Consider the following 9628-nt stretch of genomic DNA (forward strand, 5'->3'; position numbering starts at 1 on the left):
CATTACAACTTGCCAACCAGAATATTACTCATTTTGCTTACAGTTTTCTGATAGCTCCTCAATATTCCATCTGTGCCAGTATGTTACCCCCACGCCATGTTCTTTTATGTTCTGCTATAATATTTGCTAGGGCACTTTATTAAAAATAGGAGAAATTGAGGACTGCAGATGCTGGAGATCAGAGCTTAAAAATGTGTTACTGGAAAAGCGCAGCAGGTCAGGTAGCAAAGGAGCAGGCATAAGCCCTTCTTCAGGATTCCTGTGCTTTTCCAGCAACACATTTTTAAGCACTTTATTAAAAATGCCTTTTGAAAGTAGAGTATATTACATCCACCTAATCCCCTTTATCCCACAGCATACAGTACTTGTTCAAAGTACTCCAGTGCATTAATTAAGCACTATTTTCCTTTCACAAAACTGTGTTGACCCTACTTGAATTTTTCTGAAGACCCTGGTATGAAGTCTTTAATAATAGCTTCCTATAACAGATTGTTACATGCACTATTTTACAACCTAATGAAACTTTTCCAAAATTTAGAGAGTTTTGAAAAACTAAAACCAACTGTCTCACTAGCCACTAAATGACCTTAGGAGGAAATATGTTAAAATCAGAAGCTCCAGCAATTTGCTTAGTACCACTTCCTTGGTGATTGTGCTCTTCTTGAGCTCCTTCCTTCTAGTTTCTGATTAACAACTATTTCTGGAATATTGTTTACATCCTGTATAGTGAATGCAAAAGCCTTGTGCCATTCATCCACCATCTTCTTGTTTTCCATTAATTCCCCAGTCTATTTTCTATAGGACCAATGTTTGCTTTAATTAATGCTTTTAAAAGATTATGAAAACTCTTATCAATTCATTTTATGCTTCTAGGTAGCTTTCTCTTGCATTATAATTTTTATCCTCATGATTACATTTTGTAGTCTTTTAATATTCTGTACAATCTTCTGTCCCGCAGCCCATCTTTACATAATTATATAGTTTTATTTTAAGCTTCTTCCTTTTTCAGAAAATAAATATTGTGTATTTTGAAACACCCTTAAAATATCTGTAATGCATCTCTATTGACTTATCATTTAACCTAATTTGCCAGTTCATTTTAGTTAGGTTTGCTTTCATACCCTTACGTTTAATGTTCCAGTCTTGGTCCACTCTTCCCTCCCTGAAACTAAAAGTAAAATTCAGTCATATTAAAAAAGGTGGCTGCTACCTAGAGATGCCTTCACTGACATCATAGACTAATCCCATCTCATTGCATAATATCAGCTCCCATAATCTAGTAGCACTTGATGTCTGGTTGGTTACAGAACATGCTGTTGTTTGTGGTATATTTTCTGACATATCAATAAACTACTCATCCATTTCACCTTTGCCTCTTATTTTCCTACTGTATATGCAGATTAAAATCTATGATTATCACTGTACCTTTCTGACAAACTCCAGTTATTTCTTCTGTTGTACTCTACCCTACCAACATGGTTACTACTAGAGTCCATACACGATTCTCACACATAAGATTTTGTTTGGATCATTTCTCATTTCCACCCAAACTGTTTCCATATCCTCATATTCTGAACATAGATCTTCTTTCTGGGTTGTGCTAATACCATCATTTAACAGAACCATCCCTCAAAAGTAAGCGTTATCCACTGCAGATACCTTTCATGCTCCAGCTTTTACAGATGATACAAAATGCTATGGAATTGTAAGTGTGTGCTCAGTAAACACAACTAACTATGCGGTCAGTTTCTCCAATTTATTCTCCTAGTGCAGGGGCTTTGACAAAAAAAAAGTTCAGTCTCAGATGCTGCAAGAACAAATATGCTGTAACCCAGGTGTTTTTATTAATTTAAGAAAGTGTAATGTCACAGACTCCTGGTGAGAGAATGGATGCACAACAGATACATTCAACTGAAACATTTACAAGTTAAAAACAATCCTGTAATGTAGAGTTGATCACTGGAAGACAGAGAGAGAGAAAATCACTCAATGTGTTGTGCTAGTCGACACACATTTACTTGTGCAGTTTCAGATTTCCGAGTGCAGGGTTTTATAGATGGCTATATAACTGTGCAGAGTTCAAAATACATAACAAATCAATGGAGTATTAAAAGTTAGAATGAACCCTTTCAAAATACAAGTCAATAATTTTTTTTTTAAGTTGAACTGGGCAGAGCTAGCAGGTCTATAGCACAGATAGACGGACCCTCATCCAGGTCAATGGAGAAGGCTGTATACTTCTCCCCTGTCCCATTCATTCTTTCCAAATAAATCTCATGTTTAGATGGAATGGTTTATATGATAAAAACACCCAAATACTCCTTGTTTGGGTGAAGTACCCTAAATATATAAACAGCACATTCTTATATAGAACAGTTCGTTAGGAATCAGGATAATAACTAAAGATCATAAAATTGTCAAATTAATACCCACACAGAATAAAGGAAAACAGATGGATTAAAATGATGCTGAAACTTGCTAACCTTGCAGGTTTCAAACATTTTGGAAAAAAAAGGAAGAGAGAACGTGTGGACTGAGTGTGAAAATACAGGGATAATGCACTGGGCTTGACCAATTCTGATAAAGGGTCAGCAGAATGGGGTGGAGGGAGTGCATCCTCTGAGGGTCTATCTCTAGCAAAAGCAAAAGATGAGTATTATTGTTTTCTTACTTGTGGTATAATTACTCAAAGATTATGTATGTCAAAACTTGGGTTGTCAGCAGACACTGCCAAAAGATTATTCACAACCAAACTGCTATCAGTCTGAATACACAGCAACACAGTGAACTGAATGCTGAAGTCTCATCTGACAACAGAAATGGTCAGTAAGAGCTCAAAGATCATGAGCAAAGACTTGAACTCCGACTGCAACTGAACCTGCCCAAGCAACGTGATGGTTGGCAAAGAGATTCAATCTCCTACTCAAATGTACTTCACTGAAGTGAAATGGTTCTGCAAGAGTGGATAACCTGATTTACAAGTGGCTTTAAGAATCTCCCCCTCCCCCAAAATGTTAGGGGTGAAATTGTGGACAACAAAAGGACAAACTCTCCTCCTTTGAATGGAGAAAGTTACAATCTAACCCTACCTGTTGAAGGGCTTGGGGCCAACTTTGACTTCAGACCTCACTTTACCTCACTCTCTCAGTTCAATTTCAAGTTTTGGATGTTTGCTCATGAGGTATGGGTGTTGGGCAATGAGCTGCAGGGCACAAAATTAGCTCTGTTGGATGCCTAGGACTGACGCCTTACTGTTATCAACAACATGCATTTATCTAATACACACAGTAAAAAATATCAGGAGGAGGAACCGGACAGGGAAAGACACTTTAATATTGCTTGTCTTGGCTCAAGAAACTCAAGCATGGGAACACAATCTTGGGACAGGGGAAAGGTGGGCGCACGTTAATCATTCAGGAGAAATTTCTTTGCGTAAAAATGGTTATACACACCTTTGTGATTCTCTATCCATGGGGATTGTGGTGTTCTATTGTGTGATTGCATAGAAGATTGGAAAATAGAGATTTTTGATCTCCCTGGGAATCAAAGGATATGAATAGTGGGCAGAAAGGTGAAGTTCAAGCTGACGATGGTCGGAGTTTAATTTAGATAAATGTGAGGTGCTACATTTTGGAAAGACAAATCAGGGCAGGACTTATTCACTTAATGGTAAAGGTCCTGGGAAGCATTGCTGAACAAAGAGACAAGTTCATTAGTTCCTTGAAAATGGAGTCGCAGGTAGATAGGATAGTGAAGGCAGCATTTGGTATGCTTACCTTTATTGGTCAGTGAATTGAGCATAGGATTCAGAGGTCATGTTGGGTTGTACAGAACATGGTTAAAAAATGTGGTGCTGGAAAAACACAGCAGGCCAGGCAGCATCGAGGAGTAGGAGAAGAATCGACGTTTCGGGCATAAGCCCTTCTTCAGGAATGAGTCTGGTGGGGGATAGGGCGCTGAGATAAAAGATGGTGGTGGTGGTGGGGGGGGGGGGGGGGGGGGGAGGGAATTTGGGGGGTAGGGTGCTGGGAATACGATAGGTGGAAGGAGGTGAGGGCGAGGGTGATAGGCCGGAGAGGGGGTGGGGGCAGAGAGGTCGGGAGAAGATTGCAGGTCAAGAGGGTGGTGCTGAATCCGAGGGTTGGGACTGAGATAAGGTTTGGGGGGGGGGGGGGGGGGGGGGGGGGGGGGTGGTGAAGTGGGAAAATGAGGAAGCTGGAGAAATCTATATTCATTCCGTGTGGTTGGAGGGTTCCTAGGCGGAAGATGAGGTGCTCTTCCTCCAGGCGTCATGTGGCCAGGGTCTGGCGATGGAGGAGGCCAAGGACCTGCATGTCCTTGGCAGAGTGGGAGGGGGAGCTAAAGTGTTCAGCCATGGGGCGGTTGGGTTGGTTGGTGCGGGTGTCCCAGAAATGTTCCGCAAGTAGGCGGCCTGTCTCCCCAATGTGGAGGAGACCACATCGGGTGCAGCCGATACAATAAATGATATGTGATATGTGGAGGTGTAGGTGAATTTGCGATGTATATAGAAGGATCCATTGGGGCCTTGGAGGCAGGTGAGGAGGGAGGTGTGGGCGCAAGTTTTGCAATTCTTGCGGTTGCAGGGGAAGGTGCCGGGAGTGGAGGTTGGGTTGGTGGGGGGTGTGGACCTGACGAGGGAGTGGCGGAGGGAGTGGTCTCTCCTGAATGCTTATAGGGGTGGGGAGGGAAATATATCCCTGGTGGTGGGGTTTGTATTTCAGACAGACCCCACCACCAGGGATATATTACAGACAGACCCCACCACCAGGGATATATTTCCCTCTCCACCCCTATCAGCATTCGGGAGAGACCACTCCCTCCGCGACTCCCTTGTCAGGTCCACACCCTCCACTCCTGGTACCTTCCCCTGCAACCGCAAGAAGTGCAAAATGTGCGCCCTCACCTCCCTTCCCTCCAAGGCCCCAATGGACCCTTCTATATCTGTCGCAAATTCACCTGCACCTCCACACACATTTACTGCATCCGCTGCACCCGATGTGGTCTCCTCTACATGGGGGAGACAGGCCGCCTACTTGCGGAACGTTTCGGGGAACAGCTCTGGGACACCCGCACCAATCAACCCAATCGTGGCTGAACACTTTAGCTCCCCCTCCCACTCTGCCAATGACATGCAGGACGTTGGCCTCCTCCATCGCCAGACCCTGGCCACACGACCTCTAGAGGAAGAGCGGCTCATCTTCCGCCGAGGAACCCTCCAACCACACGGGATGAATGTAGATTTCTCCAGCTTCCTCATTTCCCCTCCCCCCACCTTATCTCAGTCTCAACCCTCTGACTCAGCACCGCCTTCTTGATCTGCAATCTTCTTCCCGACCTCTCTGCCCCCACCCTCTCTCCGGCCTATCACCCTCACCTCCTTCCACCTATCGTATTCCCAGTGCCCCTCCCCCCTACCCTTTATCTCAGCCCGCTCGGCACACCTTCCTCATTCCGGAAGAAGGGCTTATATCCGAAACGTCAATTCTCCTGCTCCTCGGATGCTGCCTGGCCTGCTGTGTTTTTCCAGCACCACATTTTTCAACTCTGGTACTCCAGCATTTGCAGTTCTCACTTTCTCCCAGAACATGGGTTAAGCCACTTCTGGAATACTGATGCAGTTCTGGTTTCTCAGCTAATAGGAAGGACGTTGTGAAACTTGAAAGGGTTCAGAAAGGTTTTACAAGGATATTGGCAGAAATGGACGGTATAAGCTGTAGGGAGAGGCTGAATAGGCTGGGGCTATTTTCTCTGGAGCATCAGAGGCTTATGAAGTCATTAGGGGCATGAATAGACAAGGTCTTCTACCCAAGGTAGTGCAGTCCAGAACTAGAGGGCATACGTTTAAGGTGAGAGGCAAAAGATTTAAAAAGGACCTAAGAGGCAATCTTTTCACACAACGGGTGGTTTGTGCATGGAAATAGATACAATTACAACATTTAAGAGGCATCTGAATGGGTATATGTTTGGAGGGTTTGGAGGGATATGGGCCAAATGCTGGCAAATGGGACTAGATTTATTTAGGATGTATGGACAAATTGGACAGAAAGGTCTGCTTTCATGCAATACATCTCCATGACTCTATGTAACAGCAGAGCAATCTTGATGGGTTGTGGGGTCTACTTTGGCTCCCAGCTCTTGTTCTTTAATGCAGTAAAATATCCAAACCACTTCACAAGATTGTTCTCAGATACAATTCAAAACTGATCTACAGAAGGACACATTTGGACAGGCAACTAAGAAGCAATAATTGGAGGAATGCATAGATCTTAGACAGTAACAGGGAAGAGCGAGGCTGTGGGGTGGGGGGGGGGGTATTTGAAAACAAGATTAAGAATTTTAAGTGAGCTTCTCACAGACATTCCTCAATAGGCCACTCAAAAGGAGAATTTTAACCTAACCCCATCTGATGGAGTGAGAAACTACTTGAGGGCCAATATCAATCTTACACTCCACATTTCTCAGCATTGATGGTTCAATGTGTTTCAACCGGACAAAGATGATAGGTGAATAAAATTTGGTAACTGGGTTTTAAGTAAGGATTGGTTCATGTTCGTACTTTTGCGCTTTAGGGGAAAAGAAACAGACCCAATGAAAAGAAGGGCTATGCCCCGAGCAACTAGTGCTAGACTCCTTTCAAAATATTTGCTGTATCTTGGTGCATGGTAACAGGATAGGACAAGGTAGGTCCTTTGTTGAGGTTATCACTGATCTGCTAACATTAATCTTCTAATGTGAAGTTGACATTTCCCTCATGCTCAACCTCTGGTGTGATATGAAACAGGTACTGGACCCGAATGAATTCTGTTCTGGATTACTTTAATATGGGGGCTCCTTACTCAATAGGAGCAACTCCTGCATCACTGAACTCTATGGCCAATATTTATTGTTTCTGAACCAAATATTGAATTGGAGCCAGACGCATTTGTCAAAATAATATTCCATTTAAGACAGTATATTTCAAGTGCACAGGCTCCATGCACATGCTCAATATGTCACAGATTTTATGAAACAACAGCTGCACAACCACAATATAAACAAATAGCACCCTTGTGTTTAAAATATAATTGACTATACATAATGATAAAAAGCATGCTGCACACAAGAACATCATCTTAGAACTAAATGGTGGTATCATGGATTTAATTGTTGCAAATAAGGATTTAGCAGAAAGAATATTGAGAATCATTTCTGATCCAACTGCCTGAAGAAATATTTTTAATTCAAATCTCCAAATTGCATGTACAATTCTGACCGCTGCAAGTAATTACAAAGAAGTAGTGCATGTTCATTAAATAAATCAGCTGTGATTTGGAGAATCCTATTGCAGAGGAATACACAGTGGCTCAGTAGTAAGCACTGCTGTCTCACAGCACCAGGGACCCGGCTTTGCTTCCATCCTCAGGTGCCTGTCTGTGTGGAGTTTGCACATTCTCCCTGTGTCTTCGTGGGTTTCCTATGGGAGCTTTGGTTTCTTCCCACAGTCCAAATATATTCAGGTTAGGTGAATTGGCTATGCTAAATTACCTATGGTATGAAGGTTGGATGGATAAGCCATGGGAAATGCAGGGTCACAGGGATAATGTAGGGGAGTGGGTCTCGGTGAGTTTCTAGGGAAAGAAACTGACATTGTTAAGGACTGCTTTACACGTGTGCACCTTGTGGAGTGTAAAATTTACAAAAAACTTTTTTTAAAAACCTTCACGAATGCGGATTTTACAAAGAGCCTGTATACAAACAAAATGCAACTATGCAACATCTAATATCATTCATACTAAACACATCTGTACATTCAATAGTGAAATGTACACATTTTAAATTGGATGTGTATTTAAATATTTAATGTTCGGGAGATCGATATGTTCAATAATTAACATCTGTACTTAAATAATGAAACAAGAATCATTGTTTGCAATGGCAACTTGAAATGCCCCGAGTTTCATCTGTCTTGCTATTACATGCAGGTATTAAAACCCCGGACCCCTTACAATAAAACTCTTTAATCCCTTAGCATAGTCCTCTTCACACCGATTTGATGGGTACTTTATTTTTTTAAAAAAGTATATATTTATATAATAGATTTCTGGCCAGGAGGAAAAAAAACAAAAATCGCGATTCTATTCAAACAATCACTGCGCCAAGCACCTGGCACCAACCGTGTGTTTAATTTTTTTTAAAAAGGCAACAAAATTAGACATGTTACAGCTGTCCATCCGGTTGCTGGTACTGTACTCACTGTTTCTGAATCGGTTTCCTCCGTTTTCTGCCAGCGTACATACACTCGCCGAGCGGAATCATGGTTTTAAGACCTGCCGACAGTTACAGGTGCTGTTTTAGTCAGTCGAGTTCAGTCCACTTCCCTCTGTGCCATCCTCATCATTTATTACATTAGTCCCTTTAAGTGATACACCGCACAGCATTCGAGTCAGCTGCCCTTGATTTTAGTCGATCAGTATTGCAACTTTCATGGTTAGTTTAACTAGAGTGTAAGCACTATCTAACCCAATCGAGCTGTCCTGGCCAACAGCCAATCGCTATTAAATCCCAACTGTGATAAGACTTAGCTGTAAAACTCGCTTTAGATAGGCATCGCGTCACTGTTAGTACAGAAACCCCTGACTCCACCTGCAAGTTGCTACTCGTTATCTATTCCTCCAGCCTCTGAAACTGACCATCTTCCTGGCTGAAATCGACATACCTGTCTGTCACAAGCCGACCCTGGACGGAACTTGGAGCTATGAATACAGCGCAGAGATAGAACTAGTTGCTACCACAACGCAACCCTCGTCTACCAGTTCACACTAAACGCAAAACCCACAAGAGCAATTCGACAGCACGGGTCTAAAATTTGGTTGGCTTGGAACATGTAGCCCCGAGTGATGGGTTTTGCCGCGCTGAGTAACCCAACCAAGCAAAGACTCACTTCCTTATATTTCAGGTGCCGGATCCTTTTCAATGTCATGAGAAGCTTTGCACGCAATGTCATCCAAAACACTAAGCAGAGTGGCGAGTGCGCGCACACATACACAGATTGAACTCTCATTCATCAGCGCGCCAAACACACTGTGGCCTTACACACCAAAACATTGAACCAACTAGACACCAACAGCCGGCTCATGTCTCGCTGACACTGCAGTCTTGCAAATTGTAAGATTTCAAATGTTGTTATCTGAGTGCTTTCGGCTCCAGGTTGCTACGATTGCCATTTTCATACATTTTCTAATTGCAGGGAGAGCCCTGGTAAATGCTGGGATAGAGGGTTACGGGCAGGATGCTCCACGGAGGGTTGGTACAGGTTCGATGGACAGAATAGCCTCCCTCTGTATTTGTTGAGATTCTATAACAGGCTGAAGGAGGAGCTGGTCAATACTAAATGGTTAAACAAAGTGCAATCTCTGGCCACAGCATTATTCCAGAAGACCTGTAGAACACCAGCAAATCATATGACTGACCTATATTAGTGATTATTATAAGCCCAAAGACCAGCCTACTTTGCCAGTACTCATTGTGATACTGATCATCCCTTAAAACACCCCTCTATCACTTCAACATGGACTGCAATCAGATGAAACGTTGCCTGAACATGAACGAATCATCCTTTGCTTTAAGA

The 9628-nt window shown here is 42.8% G+C and overlaps 1 protein-coding gene across 4 annotated transcripts in view; it reads right to left on the reverse strand.

Annotated features, from left to right (window-relative positions):
• The window catches only part of ahrra (aryl hydrocarbon receptor repressor a), a 191039-nt gene extending 181951 nt beyond the window's left edge, over positions 1 to 9088 (reverse strand). Inside the window, exons 1-2 of one of the 4 annotated variants that reach the window (XM_043719297.2) lie at positions 8942 to 9088; positions 8255 to 8327 (exon numbers count right to left, since the gene is read on the reverse strand). In XM_043719297.2, coding sequence (XP_043575232.2) covers positions 8255 to 8316 — 62 coding nt within the window. In that variant the 5' untranslated portion in view covers positions 8317 to 8327; positions 8942 to 9088. The other 3 variants (XM_087978560.1, XM_043719299.2, XM_043719298.2) reach the window with 3 other exon arrangements.
• Between the last annotated feature and the right edge of the window lie 540 nt (positions 9089 to 9628).

Source organism: Chiloscyllium plagiosum, unplaced genomic scaffold (genome assembly GCF_037043375.1).
Source record: "Chiloscyllium plagiosum isolate Xiang-an unplaced genomic scaffold, Cpla_swu_hap1 HiC_scaffold_34, whole genome shotgun sequence".
NCBI lineage: Eukaryota > Metazoa > Chordata > Chondrichthyes > Orectolobiformes > Hemiscylliidae > Chiloscyllium > Chiloscyllium plagiosum.